Consider the following 21962-nt stretch of genomic DNA (forward strand, 5'->3'; position numbering starts at 1 on the left):
CAAGAGGCACAGCTGGGCCCCGAAGCCAAAGCTGCAGTTCCCCATCCGGGGCTTTGTCCCAGACTCAAACACAGAATAGAGGTGGGCAGTGTCCAGGATCTTCCCACCCGGGGAGAAACGGGGCTTGGCTAACACCCCGCTCATAAGAGCGTGACCCCCTGAGTGCATGGGACCTCCACACGCACGCTCCCACTGAGCAAATTAGCCAGGAGACCAAACACATGGGAATAACCTCCACGTTCAGCAGAGGGTCGCCTTACAAGACTAGTCTGTGGAACTAGGAATAATTCTCTCTCAGTGGGAAGACTGCCTCCGGTGTTTGGTTCGGAGGAACTGCCATGGATCTCTGCTGACCTCTGGGCCAGGCCTGGCACACAGCAGGCAAACCTGGAGATCACCGACTGTAAAGATAACAACAATCGTAAAGTCCTGGTGGGCCCGGAGCTGGCATTAAGGTAAGGATGGGGAGAAAGGCAGATAATACATAAATAGACCAGTAAAATCTATGAGAAGCCGTCCCATGGAGAGACAGGACTTGACAACAACAGGATGAAGGGAAGGCACGACTGGGGGAGTGACCCAAGGTCAGCGCCACGGTTTCTCACCTATGACACAGGCTGACGACAGTTTCAGGGTCGAGGGGGGATGGGAATGAGTGGGAATGAGCAGAGCGGATACTACGCAGAGAGTGCTGAGTGAGAATGTGCCGTTATAGTTCTCTGCAGACAGGGTGCTCTGGGGAGCTGCTGGGGGAGACCTCTCAGTGCCTACCACACAAAGATCTGGTGTTTTGGGCAAGGCTCTGAGGTGGGAGCAGCCAGCAGTACTCCGAGGACAGGAGGGATAGTGTGATCTGAGGCCTGGGACTCAGGTCGAGGAGATGGACAGGGGCCGAGGTCAAGGAGATGGGAGGCACTGGCCAGAGCCTGTGTTCTTAACCACCACCCCAAGCTGCTGATGGCTTTTCTTGAGAATTTTGCAAAATTTGGAGTCTACTCATCAGGGAAATGTAAATCAAAACCACATCTCACACCTCATACCTGTTAGAGTGGCTATGATCAAAAAGATAAGAGATAACAAGTGTTGGCAAGGATATGGGAGAAAGGGAACCCTCCTGCACTGTTGGTGGGAGTGCAAATTGGTGCAGACACTGTGGAAAACAGCATGGAAGTTCCCTCAAAAAAATTAAAAATAGAACTACCATATGATTCATCAATTCCACTTCTGGGAATGTATCCAAAGCAAATGAAATCACTAACTTGAAAAGATATCTGCACCCCCATGTTTACTGCAGCATTATTCACAATAGACACACAAAAGACATGGAAACAACCTAAGTGTCCATCGATGGTCAAATGGATAAAGAAAATGTGTAACACACACACACACACAGACTGGAATATTACTCAGCCATAAAAAAGAAGGAAATCCTGCCATTTGTGACAACATGGATGGACCTTCAGGGTGTTATGCTCAGTGAAATAAATCAGAGGAAGAAAGACAAATACTGTATGATCTCACTTACGTGTGGACTCTAACAGCAACCAAACTCATAGAAATAGAGAAGAGACTGGTGGCTGCCAGAGGTGGGAGACGGAGGAAATGGGCGAAGGGGATCAAAAGGTACAAACTTCTGGTTATAAACTAAATAAATTCTGGTGATGTAAGGTACAGCATGGTTACTATAGTTAACAGTACTGTACTGCATATTTGAACTTGGCTAAGGAAACAGATCTTAAAAGCTGTCAACATAAGAAAAGAACTGTAACTATGTATAGTGATGGATGGTAACTAGACTTACTGTGATCATTTTGCAATATACACATGTATCAACTCATTATGTTGTACACCTTAAACTAATACTATGTTTTATGTTAATTATAGCTCAGCAAAACTGGAAAAACAAGTCCTTAGATGAGGAGGCAGGGCTTGAGGTCAAGGAGATGGCAGGAGCTGAGGTCAGGGAGGCACTGGAGGCCACAAGCAAAGAGCTTAGATTATTCTGAGAACAATGACAAGCCACTGGGGGATCTTAAGCAGGTGCACAACCTAATCCGCTGCACACTCTACAGAGCAGAAAAACAGGTGTTGTCCTCAGGGCACTTACAGTGTAATCCAGGACCCAGAGAAGGGGTGTCCCCTGTGCAGAGTGTCCAACACTCATTCCTAGGGGCTGCGCTCAGCACAGTGCCCTGAAGACAACAGGCACTACCCGTCTTTGCTTCCTTCCCAGACCTTCGCTTAAACTCACTGGAACACCATCGATCTGGGGTATTCAGAAAGAAACTTGTAAAAAAAATTAAAAAAAAAAAAAGCCTGGTGCAAAAAGCAATGGTGTGAAACACAGCCAAAAAGACATCTCCAAGTCATCTTCTGGCTTGTCACCGAGTGCCCCCGCCCGGGGCCGGCGTGGCACACACATCATAGACCCATGCTGAGCAGCCGGCAGCGCGCCCGGACACGGATCAACACCTCCACTGAAAGGACTCAGAACACAAAGCTCACCCACTGTCAAGGAAGGAACCCCAAGCCCCTGAGGAAATGCACTGCGGTCTCCCCACGGAGGGACTTCCTCTGAGAAAAGAGCCTGCCAGCGATGAAAGAAGGACGACAAAGTGGGCAGGAACACACACCCAGGTAAGGAGGTGAGAGGAGGTGCCCGCGGCAATGAGCCTCGCAGCATGCTGGAAACGCACTCCGTTTAGCTGCTAGCGGCTCTGTGACTCTAAGATAGTTTTCTCTTTTCCTTTTCTTTTTTTTTAAGATTTTATTTACTTGATAAAGCATGAAAGAGAGAGCACGAGTGGTGGCGGGGGGGATGGGCAGATGGAGAAGCAGGCTCCCCACTGAGCCAGGAGCCCGATGCAGAACTCGATCCCAGGACCCTGGGATCATGACCTGAGCGGAAGGCAGTCGCTTAACTGACTGAGCCACACAGGTGCCCCTCTAAGATAGTTTTCAAAGCCTGTTAAACCACACACACACATGTATACACACACAGAACTGAGTGTGGAAACAAGAAAATTAGAAAACTCACACAGAGCATAAGAGACTAAGGAGACAGGACAAAGAAAGGCAATGTGGGATCCTGGGCAGGATCCAGGAGCAGAAAAAGAACCCCCATGGGAAAACTGCCATGAAGTCTAGATGTTGGTGACTATTCACCAGTGTTAATTTCTTCATTTTGACCAACGTTCCTGGTTGTGTAACACATGAACTTTAGGGGAAGATGGGTAAAGGGTATAAGGAAATCTCTGTATTATCTTTGCACCTTTTCTGTAAATCTAAAATTATTCCACAATTTAAAATTAAAAAAAAAATGACAAGGGGGAATGGATAAACAGGGAAAGCACAGAGGATTTTTAGGGCATGAAACTATTCTGTATGATATTATGGATGGTGACTCAAGTCGTTATATGTTTGTCCAAACCCACAGAATGTATGACACCAAGTATGAGCCATGATGTAAGCTATAGACTTTGGGTGACAATGATGTGTGGATTTGGTTCACTGATTGCAACAAATGTTGACAGTGGGGAATGTGGCAGGGGACACGATATGGGAAATCTCTGTAATTTTGGCTCAATTTCTGTGAAGCTAAAACTGCTCTAAAAAATCTATTGCCCACTTCTCTGTTTGAGAAACAATGTGGTCTATGTCTTGTTCAATGGCCCCTGGTGGCCAGACATCGGGGCTCCCGGTCTGGGCTGAAAATGCCTCCCCAGTCTCTGAATCTCAGCCTCCTCAAGAGTGAAATAGGGCAGCCACCTCTCCTCCCGTTGCCTCACAGCAACGAGTTAATCTGAGAGAAGAACGGAGTTAGCCCAGGTTAAGCCGGAGAGGCCGGAGAGTCCCTCTCCCGCATCCCCCCACACCACTGAGAGGCCCCGCCAGGCTCAGGACCTGGCTGGAGACACCACACCTCTCACTCCAGGCCAGGTTAAGTCCAGGTGTGGGCCTTAAAGCAGCCCTGTCCAAGAGAAATATGGCAGATCACATTTAGCGGTTTTTAATTGCCTTGTTAACAAAAGGAACAGGTGAAATGAATTTAATAGACTTGTTTAGAGCAGTTTTAGCTTCGTGCAAAATTGAGCGCTAAGTGTACGGAGAGTTCCCATACTCTCTACCCACCCCCCAAACACACACACTGCCTTCCCTGTTGTCAACATGCCTCACGGGAGGGCACATTTGTGACAACTGGAGAACCCACACTGACACATCACTACCGCCCAGAGCCTCCAGTACGTGGGGGTTCATTCTCAGGGTTGTACAGTCTGTGTATGAGGACATGTATCCGCCAGCTATAACCTCACACTGAACAGCTTCGCTGCCCTAAAAATCCTGTACTCCACCAATTCATCCCTATTTTTTTAAGTTCCTATTAAAAAGCCATATTAAAGTAATAGGTGAGGGGTGCCTGGGTGGCTCTGTTGGCTAAGCATCTGCCTTTGGCTCAGGTCATGATCCCGGGGTCCTGGGATCGAGCCCCACATCGGGCGTCGGGCTCCCTACTCAGCAGGGAATCTGCTTCTCCCTCTGCCCCTCCCCACCGCTTGTGCTCGCTCTCTAATAAATAAATTTAAAAAATAAAAATTAAAAAAATAAAGTAATAGGTGAATTAATTTAACTAAGGATGTAACCCAACATATCCCAGATGCCATCACCTCGACACATGGCCCAGCTGCCCCGCGGGCACTCATCACCACATGAGGAGAGTGGTGAAGGCAGAGGACTGGTCTGCAGATGGACAGCCAGGCAGGCAAACACTGCTCCCAACTCACCACTTGTCCTGGGGATACCTTCTAATCCCTGCCAAACCCCGGCCTGGGAGCTGGTGGGTGCTGGGAGCTCTTAGCACCTCTTGAGAAAGTTCTCTCCCTCTTCACACTTAGGGCTGATACAAGGGCGCTAGGTGCAACCTCCAGATAAGACAAAGCAGCTGCCTGGAAGGGGGCACCCACTGCATCCTGGGGCCTGTGGTGAGCAGGCTGTCCCTGGGGCCCAGCCCGAGACAGTGGGATCCCATGCAGGGGAGGCAGCCTCCAGTCCCTGCACCTGCTCACCTCGGCTAAGTTGGGGCAATGGGAGCCACACTCCCCCCTCACCGGGCAGCTGGGGGGGCCAGAAAGCACCTCACAAGAAATGCTAAAGTGCCGAGAAATGTCAGCAGGTGTGGCGGGCGCTCAGGATTTGGGCAGACCGTACCACATCCCCCTCCCACTGATGTCTCCCCCGAATTCTCTCTGGGCTCCAGTATGCCGCATCTGAAGCTGGAAGGGCTCATGCCAGGCCCTGACAAGACAGTTTACAACAGCCTTGGGTGGTGTTTCTGTTACCAACAGAAGGGCTCTCTCTTTTCAGTTATCTGATCTTTCTGGCACATCCTGAGGCCTGCCTACTTTGGCCGTACTTTTAAGAGGCACAAAAGAACCACAGAATCCAGCGATTATGTGCCCCTGTCATGGCGAGGTTGGAATGCAATTACGAATGAAAAAGCACATTCGAAAGTGTTTGCCGGGGAACTTGTTGGGCAGGTACCCTCGGGACTCCCAACTCCAACTAGAGACTGCCACCGGTGGGGGGTGAAAACACCGGGTGGCAGTAACAGACTAGAAACAAGGACAGAAATTGTTGACAATGGCTAATTCTGATGGTAGGAGTACGGGTATTCATTATTCTTTGTTCTCTTCTGTACTATTTCAACTTCTAAATGCAAACATTTCCCCCTAACAGTGGACATAACTTAGAGAACTACTGCTGTGCCCTCATTGTTCAGAAAAGTAAACTAAGGCTCAGAGAGAAGAGGGGACTAGTTATAGGCCATGCCGAGGGCCGGGGCCAGGACATACGTGATCCAAGGCCAAATTTCGTGTTTTCTGCTATTCAAGTCCCCTCCCGGCTACACAGAAGTGTGGCCTCTGCATCCCACAGCTCTCCAGGTGGGCTCAGAACACCCTACAGATACATGCTCCTGGAGAGTCAGGCTGGCTCCTTCCGGGGCTGGGCATGGAAGGGCTGGCCACACATAGGCAATTCTGGAATGTTTCTGCTTCCAGGATCTGGCAAGAGATGAATCACCTTCTACAGAGAGGGAGGATGGGTAATTCTTGAGACATAGTTGTTAATCACATTGAGCCAGGCAGACAGAGACAGGGAGCACCAGAGGAGATAAGAGAGAGATGATGGGCAGGAGCACCTCATATCTGGCTAGTGCTGAGACCTCCGGGGACCATTTTTTGATTAAAATAAAAAGTATGGGCACTTGGCTGGTCAGTTGGAAGAGCATGTGACTTGATCTCGGGGCTGTGAGTTCGAGCCCCACGTTGGGTGTAGAGATTACTTAAGTAAATAAAACTTTAAAAGTATATATATGGGGGCACCTGGGTGGCTCAGTTGGTTAAGCATGTGCCTTCAGCTCAGGTCATAATCCTGGGATCCTGGGATCGAGCCCTGCGTTGGGCTCCCTGCTTAGTGAGGAGTGTGCTTCTCCCTCTCCCCTCCCCTGCTTGTTCTCTGTCTCTCTCTCTCAAATAAATAAAATCTTTAAAAAAATAAAATAAAATAAATATGTGTGCTGGGGGAGTATGATAATTAATCTTATGTGTCAGCTTGACTGGGCCAAGAGGTTACTTGGGCAAACATTATTCTGGGTGTTTCTACAAGGGTATTTTTGGATGAGATTCACATTTAAACCTGTAGACTGAGTAAAGCAGATTGTCCTAATGTCGGTGGGCCTCACCCAATCAGCTGAAGGCCTGAATAGACCAAAAAGGCTGACCCTCCTCCAAGTAAGAAAGAATTTCTCTTGCCTGACCACCTTTGAATTGGGACACTGGCTTATTCCTGCCTTCAGACTCAAACTGAAACACCAGTTTTTCCTGGGTCTGCAGCCTGCCAGCCTTTTGGATGGCTCTCCAGGGTCTCTAGCTTGCCAACTCACCCTGCAGATCTTGGGCCTTCTGAGCCTCCATAATCACATGGGCCAATTCCTTATACTAAATTTCTTTATATGTAATAAAATTATATGCTATCGGTCCTGTTTCTCTAGAGAATCCTTACTAATACAGAGAGAGGGTAGAAGATAACAAAGGGAATTGTCCACCATGTGTTAAACCTAGAGCTGAATACTTCTAACCATCAGATTACTTACCCTCCAGCAGGTATATCTGGGAAAATGAAACTGAGGCTCAGAGAGGTCTGGCAATTTCCCCAAAGCACAGCTGTAAGTGGCAGGGCCAGGGATCACAGCAACAGGTCAGGTATTTCTCCCACTACGTGATGTGTTCCCCAGGGTATGACACACACAACAACAGACAGGATACACAGATGAACTATTTTTAATGGGCTCTTTATGTATTTCAATTATTATTATTATTCTTTCATTTTAAAGTGTTGTAGGAAAAACAAACACAGCAAACTTGTGCACTCATAAATGTTAATACTGATGACAACATCAATATCCAAAAAAGTGAGCCATTTTGTAGGAAATAGTAAATTCCAATATAGGCCCTACATAAAAAAAGGCCCACGCCTGACAGTGGCAGGAAGCGTCTGCAGTTCGGCAGTGGGGGGGCTGTGGGTGCAGGGAGAGTGAGGGACGGAGCCTCACCCCCGGGCCACACCTTCTCTCTGGTGCTACTGTATCCACTGCCATTTTCCAAGGTTTCCAGAAACACAAGGACAGCATAGCCTTACACAGCAGTGTCAGCAGCTCTGAACACCAGGGAAGTCCCCTCTCTGGTTGGGTCGGTCCCCTGAAAGGGACAGAGGAAAGGGTGAACCGTGCACCGCGTGACACAAAGCGGGCAACGGCGCATGGGATCCTCAGGAAGGACCGGGGCGGGATTGAGGGAGGGGGGAAGGAGGGGACAGGGCTCGGAGACAGACGAGTACTAACTATGCCTGGGAGGCAGGTCCGCATGTTGGCCTGACAGCTGAGATGCCCAGTGTCACCTGCACCCACGGAAGTCAGGTCCCTGCTACCAGAGCCCAATTCATTTGCATACAAGCATTGTGTTCCACCAAAGAAACAGGTCCTGGCTCGTACAGCTTTTCTGCCAAAGAGCCTTCCTCTGCCCCCACCCCCCCAGTTTAAATTAACTGCCACTCTGCAGAAAGAATTCGTGGTGTGGCAACTTGCACATACGTGGCTCCTCTGTACATCTCAGCTAGCCGTCAGCAGGTCTGCCCACCCTCCCACATACCAGCACTCACCCCCACCCATAGGACGGGTTCCAAGGGCTTCCTCGGGCCCCTGGTGCAGTCTGGTAAGCAGCACTTAGTGATGGTGTCTGCTTGCTGCAAGGGGAAGTCCCAAGATAGTGTGTGCTGCCACTCACCTGCTGTGTGACCTTAAGCAAACGATTTAACCTCTCTGGGCCTCTGTTTCTTCATCCACACAGTGGAATAAAAATCATTCCTGGCACAAAGGATTGGGGTGGATTAGATGGGACAGAAAATATAAAGCTCTCATCATGGGCCTTGTACATAGTAAGCTCCCAAGTTCAGGAAATAGAAGGAGGTTCCCAAATGAGGGGTCTTTGGTGCGATTCGGACCACAAGAACTTTGCTTTTTAAAGAAAGTTAGACAGGGGCACCTGGTTGGCTCAGTTGGTGGAGTGTGCGGCTCTTGATCTCGGAGTTGTGAGTTTGAGCCCCGTGTTGGGTGTAGAGATTACTTAAAAATGAAGGCAGACAGGCAGGCAGGCAGACAATGCAGGTCCTTCTATATCGTGATCATTTATGCCTCACCCTGTCCATCCCCTTCCCTGAGTGAAGCCTGATCCTAGTCCCTGTTGTCAGGGCATCCATGGCAGCTTCATCATGGGTCCCCGTCCCCAACCCCAACAGCAGATATCCTCAGAACCACAAGCAAAGATTCAGGCCCAAGACAGGGCTGCTGACCCAAGGCCGCAACACTGGCAAGATCCCAAGCCACTGGACTTGGAGTCTAACCTCTGCTCGGAAGCCCGCCCCTCCCCCCCGCCCCTTCCCCCTCGCCCTTGCTCCCAGCTCTGGCACCTCCATCCCTTTCCTGCTGTTGTTCTGGCCACTTCACATACCCTTCTCCAAGCTCTCCCGCTGCACGGCCTTCACGGCTCACCGTAAATGGCAACTCTTCCAGGGACCCCTCCCCAAGCCTCCTCCCCCATCTCCTCTCAGCCCCCACAGCCCCAGTTGTCCTCCTTGGGGTCATTCATTCATTCATTCATTCATTCATCGAATCCATATTTACTGGGTCATACGCCATATTCCAGGTACTGGTCTAAGCACCGGGGATACACCAAAGTACAAATTATGCATTAATTCCCACCTTCGTGGAGCTTACATCTCAGTGGGAAACAAGAACAAACAAAACGAGTAAGTGAATATAGGATCTTACACAATAGGGCTATGGACAGACATAAAGCAGGGATGGGAAAGGCAGGATGGTCAAAGGAAGCCTAACAGAGGGGGTGACATACGAACACAGCCTCAGATGTCTCTGAAGGAGAGGCAGATGTTGGCTCTTCGAATATCTGGGAGAAGAGCATTCAAGGCAAAAGGATCAGCAAGCCCAAATGGCTCAAGGCAATGGCTCAGCAATGACCCTCTTCCTTGTCCAACTTCCCTCAGAGACAGTGTGAGGACAGAGCCTGTGGCTTGTTCATTTCTTGCCTCCACTGCCCCTAGCACAAGACTCTGGTACATGTTCCTGTAGATGCCCTTTATCAGATTATAGATTCTCTTCTATTCCTAGGTGCTACAGATTTTTATCATGAATGGGCCCTGAATGCTCTGCACCTATGGAGACAATTAATCATATGGCTTTTCTTTGAATTCTATGGATGTGGTGAATTACACTGCTTGTTAATGTTAAACCAACCTTGCATTCCTGGGATTTACCCCAGTGGGTCATGATGACTCATCACCCTTTTTAATATTTTTCTGGGTTTATTATTTTGTGAAAGAATTTTGTGCTTTTCCCTGTGGAATTTCTTTTTCTTATAATGTTTTTGTCTGGTTTGCAATCAGTGGAATGCAGGCCTCATAAAAATGACCTAGGAAATAACCACTCCTTGTCTCTTTCCTGAGTTTATAAAAAAAACTTGTACTACTCCTTCCTTAAATTTTTCATAGGATTTACAGACAGGCCATCTGGGCTTGGAATTTTCTTTAGGAGAAGGTTTTTAATTATAAGCTTAATTTCACCAAATGTCCTAAATGGAACGGGAGGCAAGGAGGATGTCATTCCCGTAGGGGGACCTGTGCTGGATTTTGGCTGCCCAGCCTCCATCCGCCTCTTTCAGTAATGGCACCCAGCTTTTCCGTGGGCACTGCCTCTCCTCCGCTCGCAGACCATAAGGCTCCAGAGTGCTCACACTCCTCCGCACACTAAGAGGCAGGTGGCTGCGGTCTGGCCAATCGGCTCTGTGCTCACCCGGCAGGAGAGGGGTTCAGACGCAGGCATGTGCCCAGGTGAGTCAGCCAGAATGGCTGCTGTGTATAGCCTGTGCCCCACTAGACTTGACTCTGGGGGCTGTATGGCTGGACCTGTGACCTTGCTACCCCAGGAGAGCACCTGGCCAAAGCCAAGACACGAGGACCGAGAACCCAGGTCCTGTTGACAATCGTGTAAACCCCTGCAGGACAGAAGCGGGAAACAAATTCCACCGGGGCTTCCAGTTCCGGAAGCCAACGCAACATTCCTTTGTTTTATTTAAACTATTTTGGCTTGAGTTTCCTGTTGCATATAGTCAGAAGAGTCTAGACAAAAGAAACACCCCTGACTGAATTCTTTAAGGCTTACTGCTTGATTTCATTCAGACTACTGGTATTTTTTTTTTAAAAGCAAAAAACAGACAAAAAACCCCTTGTATTTATTAGGTGCTTATTCTGTCAGGCACAGAGCAAAATGCACCCCAAATGTTTCATGTGCTCCGAATATCCTATTAAAACCCCCATTTGGGGGCACCTGGGTGGTGGCTCAGTCAGTTGAACGTCCAACTCTTGATCTCAGCTCAAGTCTTGATCTCGGGGTCATGAATTCTCAGGGCCCCGTGTTGGGCTCCACATTGGGTGTGGAGCCTACTTAAAAATAAAATAAAACAAAAAACTATCTGATACCTGAGGAGACCTCCACACGGATAGTAAGTCACCAGCCCAAGGTCACATTCCTAGAAAAACGGTTCAGTCCAGCCTGGTCCTAGACCCCTGGTCCGGACACTGCCCTACTCCCTTGGGCTGAAGGCACAACTATTCAAAACAGGGCCAAAGGCCTCGGGCGCCTACCTGGGGCTGCCCATGGGGAGGGCTTGGGCTCCCAGATTTTGGCAGAACATGGCCTCAACCCTCTCCTGAATCACTACCCCACCTATATCTTTCATAATGCTTTTGAAAAGTGTCATGGGTTTTATGAAACCAACCACTGGCTGAGAAGCGCTGGCATGTTTCTGCGTGCACCCCAGAATCAAGCCGGCTCTGGGGTCAGCGCCCTGGTTTTGAATGTGGCTCTTCCAATCACCGGCTCCTGACCCCTGGCTCCCCATTTGTGCAGTGAGTAGTCATTCTTACCAAAAAGGGTTTTGTTTTGTTTTTAGGATTAAGTGGGGAAATAATACAAAGGGATGGGCAAAAAAACCCAAAAAACAAAAAACACAACAACTGATTCTGCTATTTTGGTTCCCACTGTCACATACCCCTCTGCAATATGTGAAGCCTCTGGATGTGCATCTCTGGCCCGTGGGGGAGCCGGCAGGACACCTGCTCGTCTGCCCACCTGTCCCCACCTCCAGGCCCCCTTCTGTATGCTGCCCTCCCGGTCCAGTCACAGCCAGGTAAGCCTTGTATCCTTTTCTTATTTTTTCTTTTAAATGGATCCTTCTTTAAAGAAAAAGTACTTTAAAAGGAAACCTTATATCACTAGCGTAAATGGACAGCCCGTATTATTTGCCATACATCTCAGGTAACCATAAAAACAAACATGAATCAAAACAATGTTGCTAGACTCTGGGGGGAGGAGGACACGGTTGCCTGCAAAGGTTCTGGGCCCATCTGCCTGCTCTCAAGAGACAGGCAAATATTCAAAGGTGTTCAGGAAAGAGAATGGTGGTTTCCAGGGGCTGCGGCGGGGAGGCAGAGGGAGAGTTCCTGTCTGATGGGAACAGAGTCTCAGTTGAGGATTACGGACAAGTCCTGGAGTTAGAGGGTGGTGATGGTGGCACAACGGAGAATTTGCTTAATGCTACTGAACTGTGTACCTACAGATGATTAAGATGCTAAATTTTACAATATGTGTATCTTACCACAATTAAAAAAAAACAACAACAAAAAGGTAAATAGCATATTGGCACCAGAAATAAACTTTTATTTTGAGGAACTCTAAAGGACCGACAGTGGATTTTGAAAGGGTAAATCTTTCCCATTCCCAATGTGACACGGGGCCCGCTCACACACCATGTGTTGGGCGCGTTGGCGTCCAGCTGCCGTGGGGGGAGCCATTCCCCACTCCTCAGAACACAGGCACGGGAGCTGGGCAGGGGAACCCAAGGATGTGGGAGGGTCAGACCAGAAAGCAAGAGTCCAGAAAGGAGAAGTGAGAGATGTACTAAGAGCAGCGGTGGGTGGGGGCAGAGGAAAGCACAGCCCCCCACCATCTACCTGCAGGCTCTAGCCCCTCTGCGGCAGAGGCAGGGCCTGCAGGGAGGAAGCCACCCAGAGGGGCTGGCAGAGCAGACCGCAAAGGAAGCAAGAAGAAAACAACCCAGTACCAGGTCAACTCAAGTCAACACACACTTCCTGGCACCGCCCTCCACGGCTCGTTGAAGAGAATTGAGCAAGTCCCCACCAGCCCTGCAGGAACCAGAACTACGGGTAGCCCTTGAGGCGGATGCAGAGCAGAGAGCAAGTCCCTGAGAACCAACTGGTCCCAGGCTACCACGGCCCAAGTCCTGACCCTGGCAAGCCCCTCCCTGTCTCCTAACCACAGCCCACAGGGTTCCATATGGCTGGCCCCTGCCAAGCTCTCTAACCTCACACTTCCCCTCACCAGACATGCCTTCTCTGTGCTCTGCGAGCCAGTGTGGCCCCTCCTCAGGGCCTTTGCACTTGCTGCTCCCTCCGCTGTACCCGCTTAGGTCCCAGGTCAGCTTCAGGGAGGACATGCTGTTTTATGTCCTTCACAGACTTACCGCCACACGAAATGTAGCCATTCCTTTCATCTTAGTCGGTTATTTAACTCTCCCAACCAGCTCCAGGCTCCTGGGAAGCAGGCCGCCATCTTCTTCACTATCCCATGACCCAGGACCAGGAACATGCCTGGATCAGTTCTAAGTCACAAATATTCATCATCTGGTAAGTGGACCCCCAGCCCTCGTGGGTGAAATCTGTATTGCTGATCAGTGCTTGCCCCCACCCCCACCCCCGCCACGGGTGTTTGGGCAGGATGGTTCTTCACAGCGAGCACTGGTGGGCCTCTGGCCGAATGAAACCCACTTTTTGGGTTAAGCTTTCACACTGTAAATTTTTTATTTTAATGTTAGTGCCTAATTCTCCAGTTTCCCCTGGGTTCTCCTGCCTCCTCACCTGTCCAGCTACCCACATGTGACCAGCCTCCGTCCTGCAGGCTGAGTGGGAGCTCAGCAGAAGGCAGCTGGGCTGGATGACTTTCCAGCTCAGCGCAGTGCGTAGAGTGGGTTTCGGAAGAGCCAGAGGAAACCCTCTCCCTCACCCTTTCTCTCCCACTTTCCCCAGGCTGCAATGGGACCGGCTGCTTCCTTCCGCGGGGGGCGGGCAGAGAGGCCCCCGGAGGTGCTGCTGGCCTTGGAACTCGCACCACTACAGGTCAGCAAGGACAGAGGGACTGTTGGCTCTTTCATGCCCACAGATTCCCGAGGGGGAGTGGAGGTGTGTGGGACACAACACACACCAAGGACAAGTTCCACTGTGTGGGGACCCATGCAGCCGGAAGGGCTCCCATTTGCCTCCCCAAGAATCCTCATACCCGTGGCTGAGAAGGGCACCCTGCTTCAGGACCAAGCCTGGCAGACACACCAGGCAGCTCCAGAGTGCCCCGGGGGAGACTTTCCGGAACAGGAAAGGGGGAGAATTCTGGGCACAGCAGTTTAGTGGGGGCCATGGGATGCCCTTTACCAGGCTGATGCGCCTCCCCTCAGCAGGGGGCAGCGCGGCAGCTCATGGTGTACGAATAGAACCTTGTCCAGTCAGACACCCCCGGCCAAGAAGCCTGCCTCACCCGGAGGCCAGGGAGGTTGCACAACACCCCCTTTCCCCGGCAGCAGCCAATGGCTGGCTGATCACGGGTGACAGAAAAGCTCAAAAGCTTGCTCTCCCCCTTACCTCAAGGAGGTGGACCTGAAGTGGAATTCAACTCCACAGGGTCCCAAGGGTCACACTGACTTTCTCTGGGACCCCATCCTTGCTCATCTCCTTTCTCTTCCCTATCCTGCCTCCCAGGAGAGCACCCTCTCAAATAAAGCACCCACAACCAAATCCTCACCTCAGGCTGTACCAACCTAAGACACTCACTTTCTCCAAGACAGGGCAGCCCACTGGGGAAACCAGAACACCCTGGGACTTCAACCACAGGGAAAAGCATGAGCAGATGATGGAACAGCTACCAAGCAGAATGGTGCTCAGACACCTAAAGCTTAGGAAGATAATGAAGCACCGGAGAAAAATATTTGAGTCTTAATGTGAGCTGGTGGTTGACAGAGGAGGGTACCGAGTGGCCCAAACACCAGGTACGAGCTCCAAGGGGGAAAATTAGTGACTAGAAGGAAGCCCAAGTGGTGACTGGCTGTGTTACAGTTGAAGGATTACAGTATATTTCTCTTTTTCTTTACTTTCCCAATTTTCTATATAATGTCATTTTGTATATAAAAGGATACCTTAAAAAAAAAAAAAAAAAAGATTTAGGGCACCTGGCTAGCTCAGTTGGTGAAGCACGCAACTCTTGATTTCGCGGTCGTGACTTTAAGCCTCATGTTGATTACTTAAAAATAAAATCTTAAAAAAAAAAAAAAGACCTAATGAAAGATACTTCATGGAACACTTTCAAAAACACAAAATAGTAAGAAAGAATAAGAAACTTAACTCATAACCAGCAATGCAACTGGAAGGATTCAATCAGTGTCCAGCAAATACAACCGAGGCCGCAAGACCCTGAATGGGGTGGGAATGGGGGTGTCCCTGTGGGCTCCCACACAACTCAGAGACTTCGCCACAGATGTTCCTCAACCTATGATGGGGCTAGGCCCCGATAAACCCATCTGAAGTTGAAAATATTGCAAGTCGAAATTGCCTTTAATACACCAAACATACCAAACATCATAGTGTGGCAGCCTGGCCTACACTAACCGTGCTGGGAACAGTGACGTTAGCGTGCAGTTGGGCAGAAGCCTCTAACACAAATCTGTTGGATAACAAAGTGCTGAGTGGATCGTGTAACTTACTGGATACCGTGCTGAAAGTGAGAAGCAGAAGGCTGAGTGAGTACAGGGTGGTCCTAAGGGTATCGGCGGCTGACCCTGTGATCACGCGGCTGGCCTGGAGCTGCGGCGGCTGCCACCGCCCAGCGTCACGGGAAGGTGTCCTACTGCATGTCGCCAGTCTGGGCAAAGATCCACACTCAAAGCTCCAAGTTCCGTTCCTACTGAATGACTATCACTTTGTACCATTGTAAAGTTGAAAAATTTAAGTGGAGCCATCGTTAGTCGGGGGCCACCTGTATTTATGCGACATCACACAGAGCCCTTCCTTCTCTGAGGCTCAGAGGACAATGTGGGCAGTTTACACTACATGATCTCTAGGGCTCCTAGGGCCCGAAAACTGTCCCATTATTTGATGCCATAAAATCAAGAAACAGGAAAAGTTAACTTAGAGCCACTGGCTGAGGCATGCAGTGATTTCAGTCAACTTGGAGCCTGGCCCCAAATTCAAAGGATTGAGCAAAAATTCCCCCAAGGTCCAGGAGAGTTTTAATTTTTTTTTTTTTTTCAATCTCAGACTTAACAATGAACTTCTTGAATGAAGAGGGTATTTTCCTCCCAGGTTTAGGTAATTACGGATATACAGCTTGTCTGCATGCCAACTCTTAAAATCTCCAGAGGAGATTCTTCAAAAACTAAAGCAACAGAGGACTCAAATAGGAACAGCGCTACTAAAAATAAGTATTTTCAATGCTTGATTGATGGAAGATTTTCCTGTGAAGTTAAGGGGAACATCACAACCACAAAACACCTCTGAGGAGACACTTAAGCTAAGCAGTCACACATTTGCAATAAAAATTATGGATCAGATACAAAACAAGTTATAAGGTACTTAGCACTTCTCTGATGCATAAGAGATTAGGAATGTTTTTTTTTTCCCCTTCCTCCTAAGAAGCTATACAAGTAAATTAAAAACCACCAGAGTCTCTCAGAAAAGAAAATGTACTTGGAAAAAAAAAAAAAGGTTACTTCAGGAAAAAAAAAAAGTACAGCTATAGAATCTCAAAGGAAGTAGCATCCAAATATATCCAAAGGGATCCATTTGAAGCCAGTTGTTTTTAATAACCTCTTTCTTGCCCATATAGCAAGAAGAACAGACAACTTCAACCAGAGAACAAGCACGTATCTCCTGAAAGCAGGGACTAACAGCTCATCTTCCCACACAAGACAAGGCCCTAGTCAAGGATACAGAAAACATTAAGCCCGAAGCTCAGCCTCGGATACCAAGCCAGGAACAAGACCCTCCAGGTGCATAATGCACTAAACCCAAAATACAATTGGCTGATATAGCATGGCCTTATTTCAGGAGGCTGACTTTCCGAAAATAAATAGCTACAGGTAGTACTATTGAGGAAGAATGTGCCTCTGAGCTCTGGGGACCATCCTTGCATATATGCGCACACTGATACGCAAACAGACTTAAAACATAACACACACACACATATGATTCTCTGTAACAGCGATCACACCTTGGTAAGCTTCAACACTGACCCAGGCATCAAACAGGTAAAGAAAGGGAGAGGCAGGGGCGCCTGGGTGGCTCAGTCGTTAAGCATCTCCTTCTTCTCCCTCTCCCGCTCCCCCTGCTTGTGTTCCCTCTCTCGCTGTGTCTCTGTCAAATAAATAAATAAAATCTTTAAAAAAAAAAAAAAAAAGAAAGAAAGGGAGAGGCAGAAGTGTCTCCTGGATGCCCAGGGCCCAGAGAGCCTCCTTTCATCTCTAGCAAGGTGGGGCTGTGAGGTGTGGGTGGGGCCTCAGTCACACCGGGGGCTGTCTCCACCCGACAAGAGTAGAAGCTTCATTCTTCTCGGTCCTTCTCGGTCTGCTGGACAGGTCTGGACCACATCACCCTGCCCAGCCAGGGACCTAGCCAGGTCTGTCTAGGGGGAAAGAGGGGGAGCAGAGGCCTCTAGTTTCATTAGTTTCTGGGGTTTCCAAGATCCCACCCCCCACAATGAATGTAGAATTCCGGAGTTCCCCAGGAAGCCAGGAGGGGAGTTGTCGAAAAAAGCCTGAGGTTTGAGCACAAGCCTGACCCCACCCTGGACAACCTGGGGTGAATCACCAACCATTCCTTGCGTTTCATTTTTCGTCTGTAAAATGGGTCCCTAGGGTTTCCCCCCGCAAGACCTTTCATCAAAGGTTTATGTTCCTCCCAAAGAGGCTGAACGGATATGATTCTTCCCACACACGCCTTTCAGGCTTCTCCACAAACCCAATTCCCATACCAGTCCGGCGCCGGGGATGAGTTTCCAATCACTAGACAAAATCAAGAAACCTGCGTCTCCAGACTAGGGCTTTGCAGGGCCTTGACGACCCGCTCCCCGGAGTCCTGGACAAGAAGGGGAAGTAAGACCACGTGGACCCCCATCCCTGGCCCAGGCGCTCCAGTGCATTCCTCTCCCCACAGGGGAAGTCCTGAGGACCCCCTTCCCTGGTAGGGCCTCCCCGGGGCCCTCCACAGCTTCGACGCCTTCCTCAAGTCAGGCCGACTCTTGGGCCCCTCCTGGCGCACAAACCGCGAACAGACAGTTAGCTGCCGGCCGGGCCCCGCTCCCTTCCAGCCCGAGCGGCGCGGAGGCCCAGGCGGCGCCATGCGCAGTGGCGGCAACCCGCGCGCACGCCGCCGAGTCCGGCGCGGCCAGTCGCTCGGGACGGCCGTGACCGCCTAGCCGCCGCCCGGGTGCCCGGAGAGCGCGCGCCGGCGCACCTGCTGCGCGCGGGCCTGCTGGGGGCGCGCCCGGCCGCCCCGCCGGCACCCCCCTCCCCCCGGCGCCCGCCCCGGCCCGGAAGCCGCGCGTGCCCGCAGGCCCCGCCGCACCAGCCCCGCGAGCCGCGGCCGCGCTCTGCCCGCGCCGGCGCACCTGCAGCGCGCTCCCGCCGGCCTGCCTCCTGGGCCCCAGGGCCCTCCCTCCCCCGGCGTCGGCCGCGCGCCTCACCAGCGGTAGCAGCCCTCCGAGGCCTCCAGCGTGAAGTTCACGCGCGTGGCCCGCGTGAAGGGCAGCAGCACTTTGGGGATGTTGAGCTTGGCCGCCGCGGCGATGGGGCCCAGCGCCAGCAGCACCGAGAGCGCGTGCAGCAGCGGCGGCAGTCCCCGGGCCCGCGCCGCCATCCTCGCCGCGCTTCACCTCCGGCGACCCGGCGCCTGGCCGCCCGCGCGCTCCCCCTCGGCCCTCCTCCCCCGCCCGCGCGCGCCGGGCCAGCAGGTGATAAACGCGGGCGGGAGGAGGCGGAGCGAGGGCCGCGGCCTAGGGCCACTTCCTGGGTCCCGGCAGGGCCCGAGCGCGGGAACTGAGGGGGCCGAGCCCGCGGCGACCCCACCCCCGGCCCGGGCCCGCGCGCCCTCGACCACGCCGGGCGGAGGGAGGCTCTGGAGCGCGCGCGCCCTCGGCCACGCAGTGCGAGCGGGGGAGGGGGTGGGTAATGAGGTGGGGCAAGCGCCCCGGGCCACGTGGGGGATGGGGCCGGGGCCCGAGCCCGAGCCCGAGCCACAGTCAGGCGGGGAATGAAGGGCTAGGGCGCGCGCCCACGTGGGGTCAGCCTGACCTCGCGCGCCTGCCGGCCACCCCTCGACCTCGCGGGAATCACTGCGCAGTTTTCTGGTCTACACGCTCGTACCCGGTGGTTTCAAGCTCTGGCTGTTACTGGGCGCCAGTGCGGAGCCTTCCAGCCATTCGTGCAGTCATTCATTCGGCTCTGTTCAGCGCCTCTGGCGACTGGGCCGGGCCTGGGCGCCGCGCAAACGAGGCCGCTGAGCGACTGTGACCGTGACCGTGAGCTCGGTCGGAGAGACTGACCGTCAACACGCAAAGGGACAGGCACCCCAGAAATCTGGGATGCGGAGTGCCGAGGTGCACTTCGTCCGGGTCGTACTTTCCAGAAGAGGGACCCGGGTTCCGTAATCGGCAGCGACCTGCTGGAAGCACTGAGGGCCGGCTGGGTGCTTCCTCCCACTTTAACCTCCATACAGCCTTGCCAGAGAGAAGTTATGATCCCCATTTCTCCAGGAGGAAGCAGATAGAGTGGCCCAAAGATCACCCAACAAGAAGGGCAGCGCTAGGGCTCTCAGATCCCAGAGCCCTATTTTCTGCGCTACACCTCCTGTCTTCTGTAAGTCCTAGGGAGGGTTACCCAAGGGGTGGATTTAGAGCACCAACGCTGCCGGGGCACACGCTATCCCCTCTCGCCTCTGTTCAGCATCACTGAATTCGTCCGCATGCAGAAATCTTAGCTCTTAAACTCAGTCTACATTCTGTGCTCTGTGGTTTGTAGATGTCTTTGTCACGACTTGCACGAGCTACATGAGCGGTGAGTTCAGAGGACACAAAGTGCACCAGTGCCTCTAAAATGTTCATCTATTGCGGGGCGGGGGGGGGGGGGGGTAGGGGGCAGTCTAGTGGGAGGTCAGGAAAGGGGTGGGGCGAGGGTGCACCAGCCCGGCTCTTGTAAAAGGTTCAGGAAGTGTGCACTGAATTGTAACCAGAAAGGCACACATTAATGCCACTGCAGGACAAGGAAGGAGACCCTGAATTTCAGTCAGGCTGGGAAGGCTTCTTGGAGGAGGTGGCCCCTGGGCTGGACATAGATACCTTACTGGGATTCAGAGGCACACATGTGTCTGTGTTTGCCCCCCAGGGGTCATCCGGCTTTTGGATGGTGATGAGGTGTGTTTTGGGGTCAAACCCTTAAGATCCCAGACCAGGGAATGTGTGCATTAGGGGAAATTAGATACCAGAGCTAGAGAGTTTTTCCTGTGTAGAACCAGGTACTCTGGGAGGGGAAATTCCAATAGGTTCTCTTCTCTGAATAAAAAGAAGAGTTGGTATGGGAAAAGCAGCACCAGAGGGGGTATCTGTGAGGAAATTTTAGTGTTCTTGTTTTCACATTTTATTCATTTTTGAGTAGGTAATACAGTCAGATGGTTCAAACTAAAAGAGTCAGATGGTTTAAACTAAAAAGGCCCCAAAGGGCTCATAGTAACAGTGACTGCTCTCACTGTCCCATAACCGGATACCCTTCCCCATAGGCAACCAGTGTTTTCTGCTTGAGCAGAGAAATTGTAGACATGTATATATATAAAACTAATTGTGTTCCAATTCTGCCCGCTTAAATTTGTAAACCAGGAGCCTCGCCAGGCAGGTAAATAAAAGGGACTAGGCAGGGCATTAGGGGACTGGAGTGCTCTGGCCCATTAGGATCATGAGTTGCTGTGCCCCATCTTTCCAGATATTGTGATTATTGATGAGAAATTAGGAACATGGATTTTTTTTTGAGGTGAAATATCCTGATTATAAAATATGGCAATTCATTAAAAAGAAACATGCACACTCCTGACCATTTATCCTAGAAAAATGAAAGTTTATGTTCACACAAAAACCTGTACATAAAATGTTCATAGAAGCCTTATTCAGAGTAACCCCAAAGTGGAAACAGCACAGAGGTCCTTCCATGGATGACGGTTAAACAGACTGTGGTCCACCCATACCATGCAGTCCTACTCAGCAGTAAAGAAATGAGCAATTGATACACGGACACCTCAGATGAATCTCTGGGGAATTACAAGTGGAAAAACAGCCAATCCTCAGAGGTTACATACTGTATGATTGCATTCATACAACATCCTTGAAGTGGCAAAATTCTAGAAATGGAGAGCTGCTGGCTGATTGCCAAGGGTGAGGGTCTGGCCAAGTGGGCCTGCATGTGATGTGACTATAGACGGTCAACGGGGGGAACGCTTGTGGTGATGGAAATGTTCTATATCTTGACTGTATCCATGTCAGCTTTCTGGTTGCAGTATTATCCTCCGGTTTTGCAACACATTACCATTGGTGGGCATCTCCTTCTCCTTCTCACCCTGCCCCTGCCCCCCTCTTGTGAGCCCTCTCTCTCTCTTTCAAATAAATAAAATCTTTTTTTAAAAAAAAAGACTCTGGGAAGACATAGTTTGCTGACCCCCTTGTATGCTTCACTCAAGACAGTCAGGAAATTTCCCCCAGCAGAAAACAACCAATGGGAAACAACAAAATGATGGATAAAACATTTTCCCCTTCGTCCCTCCTCCTTTGTTTTAGTTGATTCTGAACCTAGTAATGGTTGGTGTCTGGGCCCATTCTGGCAGCCAGCCTTCTCTGTGTGATCTGATTCCACTCCTGCCATTGGCCCCCTTCTCTGTGTCAAGTGCTTTATCTGAAATTCAAGGAGACGGTGGGCCTGAGCAGACCATCTTCCTCCAGGCACAGAGACTCTCTGGGATGGAAGGGACCTCAGATTTGTGTTAGATGTGGTAAATAAAGAAATGTTTCCTGTAACTGGTATCAGTGCCTCCCACACTTCTGTCATTTCCCCCCACCCTGAAAAAAATCCTATGATATCTGAGTACCACCTGTACTATTTGTTTTTTGTTTTTTGTTTTTTTTTAAGTAGGCTCCACACCCAGCACGGGGCCCAATGTAGGGCCCGAATTTATGCTCCTGA

At 50.9% G+C, this 21962-nt stretch overlaps 1 protein-coding gene across 3 annotated transcripts in view; it reads right to left on the reverse strand.

Annotated features, from left to right (window-relative positions):
* NUP210 (nucleoporin 210) overlaps positions 1-18847 on the reverse strand; it is a 103308-nt gene extending 84461 nt beyond the window's left edge. For 2 of the 3 annotated variants that reach the window (XM_054504556.2, XM_064591500.1), the window contains exon 1: positions 18428-18846. In XM_054504556.2, the coding sequence (XP_054360531.2) occupies positions 18428-18600 (173 nt within the window). In that variant the 5' untranslated portion in view covers positions 18601-18846. Of the gene's footprint in view, positions 1-18427 lie in introns of all 3 variants that reach the window. The other variant, XM_064591502.1, reaches the window with a different exon arrangement.
* Positions 18848-21962: the final 3115 nt, after the last annotated feature.

The sequence above is a fragment of the Mirounga angustirostris genome, unplaced genomic scaffold (genome assembly GCF_029215605.1).
Source record: "Mirounga angustirostris isolate CCGP_5_RB_7025 unplaced genomic scaffold, mMirAng1.0.hap1 SCAF_1, whole genome shotgun sequence".
NCBI classification, from domain to species: Eukaryota; Metazoa; Chordata; class Mammalia; order Carnivora; family Phocidae; genus Mirounga; species Mirounga angustirostris.